Source organism: Melanaphis sacchari, unplaced genomic scaffold (assembly GCF_002803265.2).
Source record: "Melanaphis sacchari strain LSU unplaced genomic scaffold, SCAv2.0 Contig48_pilon_pilon, whole genome shotgun sequence".
Classification (NCBI taxonomy): domain Eukaryota; kingdom Metazoa; phylum Arthropoda; class Insecta; order Hemiptera; family Aphididae; genus Melanaphis; species Melanaphis sacchari.
Window position 1 is genome coordinate 2,339,050 of NW_020271327.1, and position 21,396 is coordinate 2,360,445.

A 21,396-nucleotide genomic window follows, 5' to 3' on the forward strand; every position below is an offset into this window, starting at 1 on the left:
GATTACTCAAATCTAACCACATTGTATTATTATAAATGTTGAATGGCTTATCGGGTCTTCGTTTATATACCGGCTTTGTCTGAAAATCGGCAATGGATAGAAATCGGTCGGATCAATTATTCCGAATCGTAAGCCTAGGTATAATAATAGTTTAAATGTTCGTCGTTGATCCAATGCGGTAATTTATCATTTCCCGCGGAGAAAACGCTTCGAAGGCCGTAAATCCAACAGATATACACAGCTTTACGATCGATACTACCTCTCAATTGGATAAAATAAATAATCGTTTGTATAGGCGCCTGCGAGTTATTTTTTTTCAGTGCACTGTACATAATATTAAAATAACGGTTGGGAGAATTATTATCGTTTAGCGAAATCCAAGCATCGACGGCGTGCTTGACTTTTATGAAAATCATGGGGAGGGATAAGAGGAATTTATATATTATTTATGTTATTTCTTATTAGTAACATATTGGCGTAAATCACTCACCGTTATGGCGATAAATAAACTGTCATTATTTTATCGTGATATATTTTATTGTTAAAAATCAACTTAACATTTTATGAAATATGAGTATTACACAGAATAAAAATATTAAGAACGTAATACTAACGCGTTTTTTGGCGTTGAGGTATTTTAAACGATCTTTGAAATTATGTTCAGCTTTATGATGAATACAATAATATGTTTTATTCCACTATTCATATGTCACGTTTGACGGTGGCGTGGGTTCGGCGGAAACGTATTTTCTGTTTTCGGTTCAATATCATTACACATTTACACACATACACACACATGCATATTGCAACATTATATATTGAATCGATTGTGTAATATCACAACAAGGAACTTGCTGCTCTGCGCTAGTATCCATGGCTACAACACGTGCACAACATCGCGATATTATTACACGTACTGAAACCGGTAGAAAAAAAAACCAGTTTCGTTGCCATAACGTGTAGTATTGTATTTACTTTTGATATTTTTATTTCTTTTTTTGTAGCGGATCGGCGGACGTAAAGGTCGTCGACAATCCTTCGCCAGTGGCTGTCACCGGCCAAGCTCATGGTCCCTCTCCCGCCGCAGCCAACCGAGTGCAATCGACCTGGCTGCACAGCATCCGTCGTCCGCGATCACTGCTGACGGTTCAGTCCATCTTCAGAATCGTCCGCATTCTTATAAGACGCCGCGCAATCGCAAATCGCACGCGTACAGAGTATTTATTTTATACTATATCATAACATATTATATTTGAACGTGTCATAAATAGGCAAAGGTCTGTTACATGCCATCGTTGTCATCACCGCGTCGCCTGCAAGTGTCCCGGGGCCACGGCGACAACAATAATAACGATATTATTATTAAAAAGTGTACGACCGACGAGATAATAGTGATTTTAAATAGGATTTACCACATCTGCACGACGACGGTGTTTGCTACCATTAGCTGAGTAGGTACCAATATAATATTAAAAATATCTGACGACCTATAATCGTCGTCGTTACTAGTGATGGACGAACATAAATTTGAAATGCGATGTCCACTTATGCTACATTAATCGCTCTCTAATAGAACGTTGACTCTGATAAATTATAACCATCGAAATCTTATTATTACTGATAGTGTTACGTGCATCGATACATCGTTTTTTATTTTATACCTACGCATCAATATCTTCAGACGGCAATAACGGAAAATAAAATCCGTTAAAACATCTTCTTCAAGGACGAATACTCGAAACCGTGGTTCTTTCAGTTTTTGATTCATCGCACTGTGAAAGGTAGGTATTTGACCTTTGACACATCATGTTTTCTGTTCTTATTATTATCACTACGGGCGTTTTAATGATAATATTTTGTTGGAAATATCTACTGTTACTTTCCTCTTACATCATATAATATGATATTAAATATTCGTAGTAGCATGCATACTAGGGCACGTATACATAAGTATGTTAATTATTATTTGACAGAAAATGGTTACGTACATAATGTTTTGTTTGAAGATGATAATAATAGTAATTACACGAAGAGCGCTAAAGCATTTAGGTAAAAACTTTTTATGAAAAGGTTCCATATAAACTACGTGTAACTTTGGTCTGTAGGTAAACACCGAGTTATTACGATGCGTATAATTATATCAATTTGGTTAAAAAAAAAAAAAATACCAACCGCGTGCTGATAAGATTTTTTTGAAGATATATTTTGATTTAATTATTTTTTTCTCTATTAAATATTCATGGTCACAACACAAGGTATCATTCTTTATATTGTAATCTTTGTTGAAAATAATTAAATTTTTCAGTTATAAGTATATGCTTTGTTCGTTTGTTGATTAGTAAATGAAAAATATTCAATTAAATAGTATATTTAAAGATTATATAATTTTAACTCAAATGCGCGTATTTTAAAAATGATTAAAAAATTTTACAATACATGTAAATCATACGTATATAATCTAACTTATTAAATGTATGTTACACGATTTCAAATGTTTTATGTTTAAACAATAACATAATTTGATTGAATGTAGCTTCAAGCAGCAACAATTTTCAACTAGGCCTTTAATATTTGTGTGGTAAAACACTAAACTGAAATCCATTCGTAATCGTTTTTTTTTTTTTTTTTGTATTTTAATTCAAAAATTCCACACTCGTTCGACCTCGTGACTACCTATCTCCAGTAATAGACAATAGTGTATTTTTATATTCAACTTGTTCATCAGTTTAGTATATTTTAAATACCTATTAATACTTAGAATACATAAGAATTTAAGACTGAATATCATTTACTGCATTTCATCAGTTTAGTTAAGTTTTTATCCATTATAGAAATATACTATTAAAAAATATCTCAAGAGTATTATTATTATAATGAGAAATTAATTATACATTATATCATTGTTCTATCTATACAAATTTCACGTATTTTTTGTACTGTGAAAATGGTAATTATATTTCAATAATTTAAATACTGTTTATTATTGTTAGACTTACTTAATTCTGTTCAATTTTTGTATCATGACCATTACTAAGAAAATGTTGTAATTGATGCAATTATTGTATTGTCATTAGTACCTATCTCTAAATAATTTATTAAGTGTTGTGTTATGTTTATTTAAGTTATAAAATGTATATATTTTTTGCACACATATAATTTTAATTTTATAAACGAAAAAAGGATGCGTCAAGCTCAATATAAAAATAAAAACAATATAAATAAATGGAGGGCATAGAACGAAAATATTAACCTTAGCATGTCATGTAAAACCTTATGACACCCAAATCTACTGTCTAAAATCCGAGGATAAAATATGTATACCTACATACTTAGTTGCTCAGATTTTTTTTAATATCGTGTCAGTTTATCTGATTTTTTTTTGTTAAAAAAAAGTGAATAATTTTTGTTGGTTGGTTGGTTTTTTCCCATACCACTCTTTCTTTAAAAAAGCATTGTGTAACCCTTAAAACCCTTTAAAATGTCACCACATAAATCTTCGCCATTTCGGTCGCTGCATTTTGCAACAGTCACGTTAGCTAACCGAACATTAAAAATTCTCTTTCATGTGCTGTCCGATGCAGCATACGACGTTTCATCATTTAACTACAGCGACTACGAGTATACACACTACACATAATAATATTATACAAATAACAGCTATTACGAAGTGTTGACGTATTACTTGTCTAAGTTTTTATTTGTCTTGTTGACCACCGCTGAGTATGATCAATTCATTGAAAAAATATTGTATTATTTTTCTATTATTTTAAGACAAGGCAGAATAATATACGTTTATTACGTCATTTTATCAATACTTTTGTCTATTTGTAAAATAAAACGACAATGCACTAAGCGAAATTATTAAAAACAAATGGTTATTATTTCTATGATCTTTAATCAATATAATAACTTTGATGGAAAATGTTTAGAACTGAGATTTCTTTATATTTATTTTACTTTAATTTAGAAAACAAAAACAATTGATATTTATTCAAAAAAGCATGTTTATCTTTTATTAATAACTATTTACTAATAACGTAATTAATTAATCCTAATAAATAATTATAAGAAATGATTTCCAGTTGGTTGATTTAATTTAACAACCAGGTATAGTGAAAATAATGAAAAAAAAAGAGACATTGATTTTCGGTTTTATAATTAGGCAGTAATAAATAACGATACATAATTATATTCTTGAATAATATAGTTATGGTCTAAAGAGTAGGTTTATGTACTATTTTATATTTTGTCAATTTCGATCAATTTTAATATAATTGGTAGGTTTCTTAAGCTTAATAATAATTAATTGTATGTGTATGTAAAAATAGATAAATTTATTTTTAGATCTATAAAATATTTATTACTATGTACCATTATTTTATAATATAAATATTTAGTCTTGGGAAAAGAATGTCAAAAAAAAATAATAATTTTAATTTGAAATGTAAAGAATTTATAATAGTATTATGCAATAAATTTATATTAAATTGTTTAAGTCGGATCTCAGATACATGATGAGTTATGTATAATATATAACTCGAACAATATGATATTGTTGATTGAGTATTTTTATCTATATGTTTACAATCGTATTACAATAATTCTGTACGAGTAAAACGCACATTTTAAATGTATTAATTTTTAATTTTAGGTATCAATTTAATTATTATAGATCGCTGATAATCAAAAATTGAATTGCATATAAAACAAATTAAATAATAAAAACGAGGTTTTTTTATATTATTTTTAATCTAACAGTATACATATTATATCATGTGTGTACTTAATAAATGAAGAAATTGTTAAATGGTTTGCAGCCATCTGAATTACATAAGTTATGAACATAAAATAAAATAGATTATTTATTGTACTTGCCTTTGTAAAAATAAAATTAAGTACCGCAAACAGTGCTACATTTTACGTATTAACAAGTTCACCTTGAGAAAATTTTAAAATTGTAAATATTTAAATGTTATTATTATCACTATTTAAACAGTAACAGAAGAAATGTTCCTTTGTGAAAACTAAAAGGTAAACTAAAGATATTCTAAATACCATAAAAAATATTTATTATAAAAGAAATGGAATAATTATAAAAAGTCCGGTTACTCATATCTAATTTGAATTAATTAAAAAAAAAAAATATTAATTTTTACATTATATTCTTTATTCTTGTGAGTTATATTAAATATATGTAGAATACGGTATGCAATAAATTATAAATTTATTGTATACAATTAATATAGTATTTTGAATTCAATAGAAAAATAACTAATACTCGATAATATTAAATAAGAAATTTAACAAAAAAAAAAAAAAAATTAACTTAATAAACAAATTCATAAAAAAACTAAATCTTTATTAAAATTCTTTGAATTCGAATTTATCTAGACTGGGTACCTTTTAAATTATTTATTATTATAGAACATTATTGAATTATACAATAATTTATAACCATAATACTCATTGAAAAAAAAAAAAAAATTGTACTTGAAAAATATTTTCTATTATTATTAATATTTTTAAAATTGTCTCTCAACTCGTACATTGGGCTGGGAAAATTTAAATATGATAACCGGTATTTATGTTAATACTGGTATCAAACGGTGTACCGGTACTTAGTACCTATTTATCAAATATTATTTACTATTCATGAAAAACACAATCAAAATACAGTTATGGCATAATATTTTTAATATTTATTTGTTTAGTTTATGAATTGTATTTCTTTTTATTATTAGTTTGAGTTTTATGATATATGTAATAATTTAATTAATTGAGTGATTCAATAATTTTGGCACATCGAAAATACCATCAGCCCTACTAATATAATGTAACATTAATCGGTCAAATACAATAGTTGATCCATTTTTATCTTTGAAGTAAGGCTATTAAATATTTCTATTGCTAGCTCTCTAGAAATCATACAAGCAATCATATGCTAATATAAAAGTTAATGCATCACCATAAGATTAACTAGAAAATATAATACCCGAATTCTTGAAGAATTTAAGTACATCATTAATCCTTCATTATACTTTTACTATAATATAATTAAATAATTTTCCATCGTCTACAATTTTCATTCCATAATAATACCTAATACTTTTATCATTGTATTATTTTGTTAACATTATTATCTACCACTCTTCGTGTATATTACTATAACTAGTATAACTTATATTATTTTAAAACTGAATAAATATAATACTTTAAGCTGATTTCTCAATAAAAAATAAATAAATAAAGTTCTAAGTAATATCGATGATAATTTTTTTTTATTCACGTCACTTTTATTATTTATATTTTATCACGATCCTGAAATTTACTTATATTAATTTATTTGGATTGTAAACACAAATTTAATGTGTACCTATTAATATTTACAAATCTCAGTAGTAGTATTTTCATTTATAAATAAAGTGTACGATATCATTATTAAATAAAAAAAAATACCTGACTATAAATATTTTCTTATTATTTGCTAAATTTTTACAACAAATCAGATTTATCAAATTGTTATTTGTTTACTAAAATAAATTAATATCAGACTAAAAGACCTACTTTAATTAACCAGTCTGACTTTTTATAATAAATAATTTTATGTTCCTGTGATATATAAATTGCATATAAATACTATAATTGGTTAATATTTTAATTAATAATTACTGTTATTAGATAATATTGGAATAAAATTTAAACCTAATAATTTGAGTTAATTTTTCGAAATTAGGAGCGTATGTATTGATAAAATGTATGTTAAGTATTGATATTATCATTAGTGTAATAATTGTAGTTACTTAGTCTTTTTATAAATATTTTGTTTATAATATTAATTAGTAATTGCAATGAATAAAACTATACTCACATAGTGTTAAATGGTGATGATAAAGATGAATGACTGTATAAAATAAGATTATTACGTTTCTTTAGTAAAAATATTATTAAACTAATAAAATAACATATTTCCTTGCAATAATTTATTATTATTGTTTTGTTTTTTTTATTTAAGTTTAATTTAGTATAAAAGTAAATATTAAATAGAAGTCATAAGGTGTAATAAATTTAATTTATATTGCATACATTTACTTGTAGTAAATTTTTAATGTGTAGGTATAATAATATAAGTTGTTTTATATTGTAATTAAATCAATTTTAAATTTATAAATATATTATTTATTACATAACTACAAATGTAAACTCAAAATAAAACTTTTAATTTTTTATTTAAAAAAAACTGGTATCTAACAATTAAGTTTTTCTTTATTACAAATTACAGTGACGTAATATCCTGACGCCATTGTTTAAGTTTTTTTAATTATTATAAATTATTTAGATCGTTTTAAATAATAATTTAAGAAAACAATTTATTGTAATTTATAATTTATTTTTAGAAAAAAAAAAAAAGAACGAGTGATGTTGAAAAAATGACACATTTTCTAATTAAATTAAATTATTAAAATAAATTATTTAATAATGATAAGTGTTCTTTATGCTTTTGACAAACTGAAAAGTTGTGACAATAGATATTTTCGAGTGTAATATTATATACTCACAATAGTTAAGAACTCGTACGTAAATTTTTTTTTTAATTACATTTCAGATTAATTTGAAAAATGGTACACATCAATGATATAATACTATCATAATTTATAAACACGTCTCGTTCATCGCCTATCCCTGAATTAATACTATATTGTTAGAAAATTAAACGGATTCGACGCACATTTGGATAACATTGAATTGAGTTCCACAAATTCTTTTGGGTTATCAGAGTTGAGTCCGGCTAATATTATTAGGTTATTTGAGTTGAATCCCTTTTTTTAGTTATAATAATAATAAGTATAAAGGGTCAATTAATTAAAAAATATTAAAAATAATAAGAACTAAAGATACTTTTTACTTAGAGAATAGTTTTTTATCGTCAGCTATGAAAATACAAAAGAAAAAATTGAAAATTTGTCATACCTATAAATATTTCAAAAAAAGTTAAAATTTTACTACAGAAGAGGTATTGAAAATAATAATTTAGAAATCTCAAGTACATACTTATATTGTTATATTATTATTTTTGGAAATTTAACAAAATATTAAAAATTGTTTGAGAAGAAATAATTATTTTATGGATGAATATCTGAACATCTAAACATACACTCCATTTTTCACTCGTAATAATTTAATAATTAAATAAGTATTAACCAATTGTGTGTCACCGGCTATATAGGTAGTTATGATTTTTTATCTATACGGACTCAATTCAAAGATGTTGAGATAATAAGCTAGACTCAATTCAAACACAAAAAAGTAGCATGGACTCAATTCAATATCACCGGTACATCAACGGATACATTTACACCGAAATTTTGCTGTTTGGCGACTTACCAAATACAGCGCGCAATGCCTTCATAGTCGTGCATGGTAAACTTAAAGCCACAGCGTCATCGTTTGCGTCGATTCTATAATGTCATTATGATATAATAGATTGGTCTGAAAAATGATTTAACTCTTCGATACCATGCCTAAATAATCGTTTTGTGAGGTCTCGTCATCGTTGCAATTAACGGTGTGGTTAATTATGTGGGTTTTATTTTACGATAGTACATACTACATACGTATGTAGGTACTTGTAATAATAATAATAATAATAATAATAATAATAATAATCATAATATGGTGTAACATAATGACAGCTTGTTTTACGAGGTCAACCGTATTAAAAATAATACAACTATAAACAAAGTATCAACATTTGGAATAGGCGATATATAGCTCATATCACGCGTGTCTGCCACCGTTCGAATACATTATATTATAGGTATAGTTCTCATAATATATTAAATAATATAATATATAGGAAGCGGCGGCGCTCGGTGTACGTATGTACTAGAACCTACCTCTACAAGTATGTGCATTTAAATTTTTTCGGTGACCTCTAAAATACATGTTAGGTATTCGACCAGTTCTCCTCCGCGGATATACCAGACAAACACGTTCAGACTCATCGTCATCGTCGTGGTCGTCGTCGTCATTCGTGGTTTTGACCACCCTCCGGAGTTCAGTTCGCGTTTTTGCAGTGTACATGTGATATGTATAACATTATAATATATAATTAAGTGTGAGTTCGAGTGCTCGCACGACGTTTGTCGCGAAAAAATTGTCAGTCTCGACAGTGTACGTCAATTAGTTTATAGAACAATAATAATCATTACAACAACGGCGATACTATTATAATCGCGTGTTATAACCGTTTCGATCGTGTATTGCAGGCCACACGGAAATCGAGAATATCAAAAAAACACAACCATCCGATCGTCATGGAGGACATTGCGTTGGGACCGTCGGTGACCCGACCACAGCCGCAGGACGAAGAGATGGCCATCATAATTAGAGACGCCGTGAAGGTATACGACAAGAACAACGTTGTGTTCAGGAGTTTGAACATGACCGTGCCAAAGGGTAAAATGTAAGTATTTTTGACGTTAAATCCAAATTAAGCCGCTAGATAGTGTACGAGTTATCGTTGTCATTTTTAACCTGACGCACAACACCTATGATAATATTAACAACTGATGCATTCGTTTATCTGAAATATTCAAATTTGCTTTCGCAAACTGTCTTCTACAAAAATAAAAAATAAAAACGAATTTAAAAGATTCACACATTTAAGAGTGTCCGTCATATATTTTAAGTCTACAAAGACCAAGTAATAACAGTTTATAATTTATTATTGTGTCACAATTTTCTTCTTTTTTTTTTTGTAATAAGCACGTACTACTAATATTGTTTAACAAATAAATCCCAAAATAGAACAGCATGAAATAAGTACGACACGTTTTCACGCATATTCCGTTCTAGTTAACAGCAGTAATATATAATATTAAGCTCATATATATATATATATTATTATCAAGGACCATATTATATTTATATGTACGTTTAAAGTTCGCGGGACAAATCATTTTTGAAACCTTTATTTTTATTCATCCAATGAAGATAATATGACAAGTATAAAATATTGAAAAAAAAAAGAAAAACAGATATTTTTGTTTATAAAAAATATTATAAATGTATAAACTAAGCATTACGGGTATAAAATAATATTAGACGAATTAATAAATAAAATATGTTAGCATCAACTTGATACTTAACATTTGGATAATTTATTTTTTTTAGTTTTTATCCTTCTTGGCGCTTAATGTCTATTTAAATATACAGTTTTTTTCTACTTATTGCGCCTATTATGATTATAATTTATGCGATTTTAGTCGCCAGATGTCCATTTCAATGGGCTTTCTTCTCCTATTCCTTTGTAGTCGGGTAATATTATTTTCCTAATTTAATACGATATGATGACATTATAAACTTTAAATATATTTTCTATAAACAAATATAAATAATTTAAACATTTTTTAATTATTTTATCGTGTTTGTTTTCTCGCATGACTACAGATAATTTTGACTTAAAAAATAAAACAAAATACCTTTTAAGTTTGAATTAACATAGAGCAAATACTATTTAAAGTGTTGTAAATGGAATAGGTATTATTAAAGTAGAAACACTTTAATGGGAATTAAGAATAGTTAAAATTACAAAATATAAAAATGAATCAGACATTAGAAGGATAATTAATAACTATCAGCTTTAATAAATTTTGATTGCGGGTCACATTGGAAGGGTTTATATACCTCTAGTTTACGACCACTGCAGCAGTATGCCTATAATACCTATAAAATAAATCTATGATATTGTTATTTACTGTAGATTGTCGTAAACATAAATCGATGTACCTATATGATGTTATTATAATGTATTATACAATCTCAACTATCTGCTTCTTGTGTTGCGTATAATAACTTTCCTAGGTTGCTATCATTATTATACCAGTGAATGTGGTCGAATTAACGGTGTATAGTTTTATACACCGACAACGAGTAGGAAGGTACTTATTTTATTAAGAATTTTTCCGATCAGCATATCATCAATTGTTTAGTAGAGCCGAGAGAACACCTTGGATATCTTTCACTTTTCCAATTATTTTCATTTCACCACAGACAATCTGATTAAATCTTTGTTTTTTTTTCCTACTGACATTTCGATTAAACTTGCATTTGAAAATATTTTTTGTTGTCAATTACGATATGTACATCGTAGACAATCGGTAAGATGGAGCTCCATAAGACTAGTCAAGATCAATATTTATTTTAAATTGAACTTTCTGTTATAAAACTTCAATGAAAATATATTTTGAATAATAATATTTTTTGTTTTTATAATATATTATAGATCTTTTTTCGATTAATATTTGTGTGTTCGGATATCCAAATATATAATACAAGTCTCGTAATAATCGTAATAATAATAAAACAAAAAAATAAATATGTTGTGATTTATGTGAATTAATTTAAACTATTAAAAAGTATATGATTTTGTATTTTTTTAAATTAATTATTTGAATTGTAGGTACACAATATTTTACATGAAATATTTACTTTAACTTAAAATTTACATGTAATAACTCATTTGTATTTTTTAATCAAAACAAAATATATTTATTTATTGACTTATTATAATAATACATTAGAATGAAATAATACAGAAAAAATATAATGATGCATCAAAAAATTTAGAAAGACATAGTTAAACATAAAATAATATAACATATTATTTAAAACATAATATTTCAAAACTAAAAAAAAGGTAATGAAGTGCAATAATATATTATTTAGTATTTAAAAATTCTCTTTAGACTATAAATCGTATAATATATTTAAATCTTGTTCTTTAAAACGCCTAAACTATTACAATAATAACCAAATATAACTAAGGTTAGAGTAATAAACGGTTTACTGGAAATATAATTTTTTCACTGAGCAGGTACACAGAATAAAGTGGGTATTCTTAATTAATCGATAGAACATAAAAATATTTTTGATTTAAAATTTTGGAAATATATCTTACTATTTTAATAATTCATACCTATTTTCTTGCTCATAAAAAAATAATAGACATGATATTATGTTAAGTTATGTAACAGTGGAGTAGTTTTTTTTATTTAACTTATATGTTAATATAAATAATTTCAAAAACTTGTTTTGTAAGGATTATAATTATTGATATAATCGCTATGAAATTGAAACAGAAGTGCCAAAACTAGATGCATATTCCTAAATAAATATAACTTAAGCTAAACGTAATGTTTTAATATAAAATGTAAAATTAAAATCTTCAGTTTTGGAAAAAGAAACATAGAGTACACGATGATTGTTGATCGAGTAAAACTAGTTACTATTGATCGAATGGAGTCTATTGATTCGATAGATCGAATTTTGCTATATTAGCAATATTTTTTGTAAGAATTCTCGAAAATTCCAGATTGAAATGGATAAAAAGAACCACCACTAATATTCCATTAATGCAATTATATTATGTGCAATTAATTAATTAGTATCGATTTATTAATGCATTATTCAGTTATTTACATAATATATATATATATATATATATCAAAGGAAATAACTAGGATAACTTATCATATGAAGTCGGCGACGTTAACGCAAAATTTAATAACAATAAATGCCTATGCGATTATTCATGTTTACATAAAATATATTAATATTTCAAGTCCGTATATTTTGATCAGCTGTCTGGTTGTCGGTGTGTGTGTATTTCTTGAACACGAAATATTGCCAGCGCTGGTCAATGTAGTCGAGCATGGTTCATTTGGCGGGAAACACGTGCGCGCCTTCTTAATAGTTTTATACAGAAATAGAATAATTATCTAATTAAAAGAAAAAAAAACTACAATTTAAAACACATATTTGTAAAATCGACTTTTTCACGATTTTTAAAATAAATATAATATGTTTTAATATTTATACTCATCATTATGTGTGTATTAAATATATGTTTGGTGTTTGCAGAGAATGAACAATAATATTATTACAATTATCTATTATAAAATAATTACAGTGTTTCACACGTAAAATATGTAAATTAAAAAATTAAAATAACTTGAAAATAAAATTGAATAATTAATCTGTAGGCAATAATTTAGAATACCTCTCTCATAAAAATAATAACAGATATATCAAATTAAAATCTTGACACTTAAGTAGGTACCTATCTAGATAATTGATCTTGGATAATCATTTTATTTAAATGTATAGATAAAAAAATACTTTAAATTATTGCTATTTAGATAAAGTTTTGTAATCTAGACTATGTCATTACACTACTATTAAACGAGTTTATCGGAGTACATGATAAAATTGCATTTAAAAATACAACGTTTTATCAAACACGTTATTTTTAATATTCATTTCGCCCTTTACTGAAATAATTATTGAATTCTGATTTTTGAAATCTATAAGTACAGTTTAATACCAATTATTCAAATATTTGGTTATTTTTTTTTGACGTTTAAAAAATATAACTGTGATATTTATAACAATAAAATTATCCTTGTTTCTTACAATTTAATTACCTACTCAAAAACTAACTGTACAGAAAACCTACATATAAAATAAATATAGTATTATTACATGATTACGGTATTCCTTAAATTTTATGAAAAGTATAGAGTTAAAGTTTACTTGAAAATTCCAAAGTCACAATTTTAATAAAAGCACAATTAAAAAAAAAAAACATGAAATGAGAGTACAGGGCGTACTAGGTAAATTTTATCATATACCTATGCTATACTTATCATAACCATAATATATGTGTGTGAACAATCGTTTCAAGCGTGGATGAAAGTATTTTATTTTTGACGACACTCGTTAATTAAAAATCACACATTTAAGACTACATCACGGTAACTATAAGTTATTAAGTCCATACCACATATTATGTTTCATATGAATAGTTTTGAATATATTATGCTATCCATCACAGACATATCGATTATTCTATTTTGTTGTATAATTTTATTCGTATCAACACGGTACAAAATAATAATTAGTAGTAACACAAATGCCATTAAGAACGTGGGAAAAAGTAATGAAAATTGTATTCTGTTATACTTATTATTATTTATTATTTATTATATAGTACCTAAATATAGGTTAGGGACGATCGTGTATAAGTTGAACAGAAAGTATTTGGAAAAGTTAACGAACGTCAAATGGAGTTAGTTTTCGATGACTGGATGGCTGGCGGGTATATACCAATTTTCCGTGTCTCCATAAAGTAATCTTCACGCGCAGCGGAGCAAAGTGAATTTCCTCGAATGTAGAATGTAGAAACATCATTCGATTTTTCTACATTATAATATTATAAACTTGTATAATAATTACATTTTGTCCTTAATAATCGCATCCTCTAAAAACCAATTTTCTTCCGGTTAATGGATATTTTATACATTAAATAAGTATACATTAAATTTTAAAACTTTTTTATTTATTCTGTATAACTTGGACATCAATCTCTCTCTATTATATACATATTATAAAACTAAGTGATTTGTAAAATAAATTCTTTTTTTAACCCATTTTAATAATTTTTTTTTTTAATTTTAACTAATTTTATTATAATACTAATTTTTTCCCAAAAATCAATTCAATCAATATTTTTTTATTAATTTTTTTATTTTATTTATTAATTAATAATTGAAATAGGTATATATAAAAAAAAGAAAAATAATTTTTCAAATACGTTGTCAAGATTAAAAATATGAAAATTAATACTATGCTACAAGTTTAAAATACAATTAAGTAGGTGTAATAAAATGACTATTTATTTAATAATTATTAATTTTCTATAAAAATAAAAATAAATAGCTTAGAAATTTACTTTGAAAAAATGGAAAGTAAATATGATATTATATTCTTTTTAAAACTATAATTGTCTAAAGAAAATAATCTTGTCTTTGCCATACGTATATTAAAAATGCTTAGTTATTGAGATATTTAATTTAGTCAATGATAAAATATAACCAATTGTCAATATGCATTATATATATTATTATTATGTGTACCAAAATAATTTATAACCTATGTTGGATGTTTGATTTAGAAATGTAAACAACAATTAAAAAAATTGAATTAATTAAATTTTTGGTGAAATTTAAACTAAAATATTGATAACAAATATATATATATATATAGTGTACTTTTAATTCCAAAATTATATTATATTTATATTCAAGATATAAAAATCTAAAAAAAAATAAAAAAGAGTTTATAAGACTTTCAAAATATAATGATTTTTTTTTTTTTTTCATGACATGCAATAGTCTTGCATTATAATATTGAGAGTTTAATATTTATATATTATATAAATATTAAACTCTCAAGTATCAAATATATAATATAATATTTATTATTTTTAGTTTAATGTATAATATATTTAATACCGTAACTGAGTAAAGTAAATAGACTATTTTTTTTTTTTTTTTTTTTTACTTAAAATGACAAGCAGGCGTCGCCCGATTGCGGTTCAAAGAAACCTTTTTTATCTTTTCACCTATTTTGATTGCGTCCGATAAGTTTGTTAGTATAAAGTATAATTGATGGAAGTTTACGAATTATTAAGTGAAAAAAATAAATAAACATTAGTAATATTTAAATATAAATTTCGATTTTTAAAGTTATTAGCAAATAAAATAGAAAAATAATATTGTATGATATTAAATATTCATAATAACGAATAATTGTTTTGAATTTTTTTAAGTATTTACACAAAGTATTTGAATTTAAAATACAAATACATCCAATACAGTATTTAAAATATTTACTTTATTTAATAATTATATTAATTTTTGAACCAATTTGTGTTTGGACGCAATCGTGATACTTATATTTGGGATAAAACACAACTACCTGAATTCAAGCCAAAATCGGGCATATTTGTGATAAGCATTTTCACGTAACCGTCAGGATATTACTAAATCAATTCCGGATTTGTTAATTTCCTGTTATTAAAAAAATTTTACAAGAACATATGAATATGTAGATTTATAACTTAGCTTATTCCTTATAGCTATGAACAGTTTTAATTTATTTTATTAAATATTAAATTGTAGTATTGAAGTAAACACATAATACAATTTTGAAGTAAATACATATTATATCAAGTTAAAATTACAATATCCATGACGTTAATATAATATTAGGTATCAGAATCTCAGGCATTAGAATATTATGAATAACATATCTTTTAGAGAAATTTGTATTTAATTACTGCTTTGACACGAACACGTTTAAAAATCAAGATAATTTAATTTTTAATTTTTTTTGAAAAATCTACTGAATGTTTTGAATTAATGTTAACATTTTTAAGATAAGGTATAGAGTATATCATAACTCAAGAAAATACTTCTTATAATCTTAAAATCGAGTAAAACGTTATAATCACGTTGTTTACAGCTAATTGTATATTAAAGCTAGTAGGACTAGTGTCAAAAATTTGAAAACTTTGAAAATTTAGTGTGAATTAACTTCACAACAATTAATAATAATAACAAATATAGATATTAAAACTTGTTTAAAAAAATATATTTAATAACCGGTTAAAAAACATATAACCAAGGACATTTATTAAGTGCACTATGACTTTTTTTATATTTTTAAATTAAATTAAATTTAAAATTGAAACTGCTCTATTTTATTGTAAATTATTTAAGTATTGGTTGCCTTAAACATGTTTATGTATATAAATATTACTCAGCCTAATCAATTTATAAATTACTTGTAAAAAATGTCCTAGTATAATAATCAAACAAAATATTACATACTATATCTTATATTTTATGATATATAACTATTAAGGATATTAATCCTTGACAAATAAAATTTAATATAAAAACTTAATTAAAAAATAAATGATAAAATGAAACAGACTGCTCACCATATTAATTTCCGACTAGTTACAGTTTAGTACTTAACACATTGTATACAGTTGTAGAAAATTACATATTAATTAATGTAGTAGATAAATATTATCGATATTTATATTCTAAGTAACTTAAAAGATATAAAAGTTCATCATATAAACGTATTAATAAATCAATAAATAATTTAGAATATGAATGGTAACTGATACTCTTCAGATTCTGATTTATGTACATTATTATTATTTTTTTTTTTTTAAAGATCATTTATTTAACAACATTAACAGCAAAAAATGGTAGCTCTTGTTTGAAAAAAGGATTTTTATATTTCCGTAGATAATCCCTTAAATGGTCAGAAACAAAATATATATATATATAAGTATTTGAAAATATTTCAAAAATTAGAATTTGAACCAATCTATTATTAAAGGATAAAAAAGAGGCATATTGGTGAATCGCATTGTATAAATATTAACTTGGGATGTTATTATATACAAGGGCATACTACTCTTTCCCCTGTCAATAGAATACACTTTTCCTACTCAGAAGTGGACTCTCTGTCGGTTAAGCGATCTAACCAATCTTGTCACTTAGAGTATTAGAATTCTATACACGGACGAACACGAATATTTGAAAAAACCCATTTAATATATCCAAGGAATATATGTGAAAATCCTAGCAAAATACATTTTCAAATAGAAATATAACCAACTAACCGTTCTTTATCTAAAGTTTACTCTAGAAATGGAACTTAAAATTCCATACAAATTCAAATTATGTAACATTATGAAATGAAATCTAATTAACATACATAATATATTATACTTTATCTAGAAACATGTCATAAATAAATAAGTAGTACATTATACAATCAGTATTTTTTTGGTTGGATTAAATCTCAATAACAGACCTTAACATATAAATTTTCATAATGATTGCGTATAATGATATAATTATATTAAACATTATAATACAATATAATTCATAATATCATATTGTTATTTTTAATTTATAATAAAATTGATAAATTTTAAGTTACTAAAATATCTAATTTTTCACTAAAAAAAAAAAAAAAAAAAAATTCAACAAGAAACGCAATGGTTTTGGCGAATGTTTTAATATTTATAATTTTTAAATATTATAGTATCCGTGAAGTACAAAACAGTGAAATATGTTTATAAATGTACATTAAAATTATCAAAATAAGTGTGTATTAAAAAAAACAAAAAATACTCATATACGGTTTCTAATTATACTGAGAGTATTATTAAAAATGTTATAAAAAACTGGAACTAATGTAGTCATATTTTTTTATAATAACATATTGTTAAGTAAGTAGGAAGTTTAAATTTAGGTGTAAAGTATATGTTATCAACAAGATTAAAGATAATTACATTTCATTATAAATTTACCTATAATAAAATATCACTTATACCTACTATATTTATTGATATTTGAATTTTAAATATACTCATGTGTCACATAATATACAAATGTATAATTATGTAGTTAATAAAAGTATGTTTAATAAACCATTTTTCACGAAGTTTTGTTATCAAAATTAGGGCACGTGTATGCTTTTCGTAATATTGTTGTTGTTTTTTTAAAACACTTTTATCTAATAAATATTAAATTATAATATCCAAGGGTTAAACTAAAACTGAAATAAAATCAAAATTGTTTACGATTTTTACTCTGCTTAAATAAAGAATATAACGCGTATAATAGTTTTGATAATTTTTAATGTTCATAAAGATCAATTTACCCAAAATAAATAATATCATGGTTAGGATGAATATATAAACGTATTATTTTATTGTTAAAATAGTACTTAGGTATGAATTTGTGTTAATTATTTTTTGTCATTTCTACTTTTCATATTAATATGACAGTTATTGTTATAAATAATATATTTTGCATTTTTACGTTATTTTCAGTTATGGACTTTTAGGACCTAGTGGATGTGGTAAAACAACGCTTTTGAGCTGTATAGTCGGTAGAAGCGAACTGGACTCTGGTGAAATAATGGTTAAAGCGCTTAAAAGAGAAGATATAGGATATATGCCACAAGTAAGAAATTCAGTACATTATTTTTTTTGAAATCATACCCAACGGGTGATAAAAAAAATAAGAAAATAGATATATCATGAGGACCGTATAATATGGCTATTGTTAAAGCGGATATTGTTGGATACCCATAAATGTCTAACGGGTCAGTTTTATGTTTGTCATTGAAAATTCAAGTGCAACATTAGGGATCAAAAACCCACAGAATAATTGTTGTTTCCAATTGATATATTTGGTATGAATAAATGTTCTAGATAGTAGACACAATCATAATACCGATTTAATTAAGATTATAATTTTTTCCATATTTAATTAATTTATTTTAAAATCTACATTATATGTATAATAAAATATTTTTTTTCTCAAGCTGATCTTATTCACTTAAATTTAATAGTGTTTTTCTAAGGAGAAATATTTAAGGAGAATAATTATAGTTATAAATGTGAATATTACTTAATATAATTACGTCAATTTATAAAAAATCAGGTTAGGTGAAAATTAATGCCTATGGATTCCTACGATTCCGGAGCAATAATTGTGCTTAAGTTAAGTTAATATTGTTAAGTAATTTCGATCTGCTTTTCTCAGTATATGTATGTATAATAAGACGTGCACAACTGAATCATGTCCATATATTCTAATAGATATTCAATCTTAGTTCATTTAACAAAATAAATATAAACGACTTCGATAAATGTATGCAGGTTTTATATATTGTGTCTAAATGTTTGTATCAAAATAATACATTGACGTTAAATTATTTGCATGTACCTACCACAATAAAAAAGATAACAGCTATTGCATTTATTTCTATGAGAAAATCCGTAATACATATATATTTTATACGTTAAACCTATTAATCTCATGAACATTTTTGTTATTTAGGATTTAAATTTACACGAACATTTAACAATATCACAAACTTTTAAGTTCTATGGTGGTATGCTTAACATGGATAAAGAAGAAGTCGCAAAAAGAAACAAAGAATTATCGTTATTATTGGAGCTCCCATCTGATAATAGACTAATTGAAACACTTAGGTAAATATTTTCACAGTCTATAATACAATACAGTTTATAATAAGTACTATATGTAAATTAATATAAACATTTTAACTCAAAAACTAGTTTTTTTTTTTTTTTAAACAACGACAAATCACAACGCATTGGATGACTAAATATAAATATTTAAAAAAAAAGGTATCATTCAAAATTATTTTTAAGTACTTTCAGAAATACAGTTATGTCGTGTAATTAAAAGTATTCATATATTTATTTTCCGTCATTGATTTCCCGAAATCTAATACAATTTTAGAAACATTTTATTTTTTCAAAAAATATAATTGTCTAATTTTAATATTAATTATTTATGAAAAAATAATATAATAATTATTACACACTATAATTTCTTAACATGTTTCATTTACTCTGATGTTGGTATATATTTGTATTTTATTTATATGTAATATATAATATAATATATTGTGAGTATGTAGTTATGTAATTGAGTACCTCAAAGTTAACTGTATAGTAACATTGTTAAAGTCATACTATATTATCTTCCCACTTTGATTAACTCTTATTACTAGTAACTAGTATAAATAATAAAACTTGCTACTAGTAAATATTATAATTATTTTGATAGTTCAACAATAAATAAATATAAATTGCAAAATTACATTACATTATACTGTGTGTAATTGTGATTGTAGCAATTAATACGGAAAGATAATATTTGGAAATTTTATTTGTGTAGATGATATTTAACACAAATAGTTCAAATAGACTAAGGAGAAATTATGCATATAGCAATAAATACATATAGGATAGAAAATAAAAAAAAGAACAATTTATTGACAAATTATTAAATTTAAATTTGAAATTAATTATAATAAAATATTACAAATATATTTGAAAAAAAATGTTGGTATTTAGTGATTACTTAATGTGATATCTTTTTGAGTTGAATATGAGCATAAAAGTTATTTCCATATTTATATTATTCTGTTTTTATTATTTATATTTTTATAACTTAATTATACGACAAATGATTTTAAACGATTACTATTGTATTTGTTTTAAATATATAAGCTTTAATAATTGATTGAAATTATAAATTGTATTTCAATAAAATTTAAAATTGTATGTATAAAAATGAATTTATTCTCAGATAAAAACCTAAAAACTTATTAATGTTAAATTTATGATTTTCAATGATTTATTTTCCAATATTTTTTTTTTTTACTGTAATATTTTTTTATTTAAAATTACTATCATTAAATATTTTTTTTGGTCAAAACAAGTGTATAATTATAATACATTAATTCTAATATAATATTTTTTATAAGCTCTTGTTACTTTCTAGTAAAATAACTTGTCACAAATTTAATTTTAAATAATGTGACTTGATACTTGGGAAGAATTCAACATGAAACATATGAGTATACTTATTTTTAAGTTAAATAATTCATAAATTATAACTTATAACGATTTATTATAAC

The 21,396-nt window shown here is 24.3% G+C and overlaps 1 protein-coding gene across 4 annotated transcripts in view; it reads left to right on the top strand.

Annotated features, from left to right (window-relative positions):
- Window positions 1-1,157: 1,157 nt before the first annotated feature.
- The window catches only part of LOC112598407 (ABC transporter G family member 23-like), a 28,167-nt gene continuing 7,928 nt past the window's right edge, over window positions 1,158-21,396 (top strand). Inside the window, exons 1-5 of one of the 4 annotated variants that reach the window (XM_025344845.1) lie at window positions 1,158-1,451; window positions 1,625-1,781; window positions 9,267-9,463; window positions 18,767-18,899; window positions 19,782-19,936. In XM_025344845.1, coding sequence (XP_025200630.1) covers window positions 9,315-9,463; window positions 18,767-18,899; window positions 19,782-19,936 — 437 coding nt within the window. In that variant the 5' untranslated portion in view covers window positions 1,158-1,451; window positions 1,625-1,781; window positions 9,267-9,314. Of the gene's footprint in view, window positions 1,782-8,955; window positions 9,172-9,266; window positions 9,464-18,766; window positions 18,900-19,781; window positions 19,937-21,396 lie in introns of those variants that run through there. The other 3 variants (XM_025344844.1, XM_025344848.1, XM_025344847.1) reach the window with 3 other exon arrangements.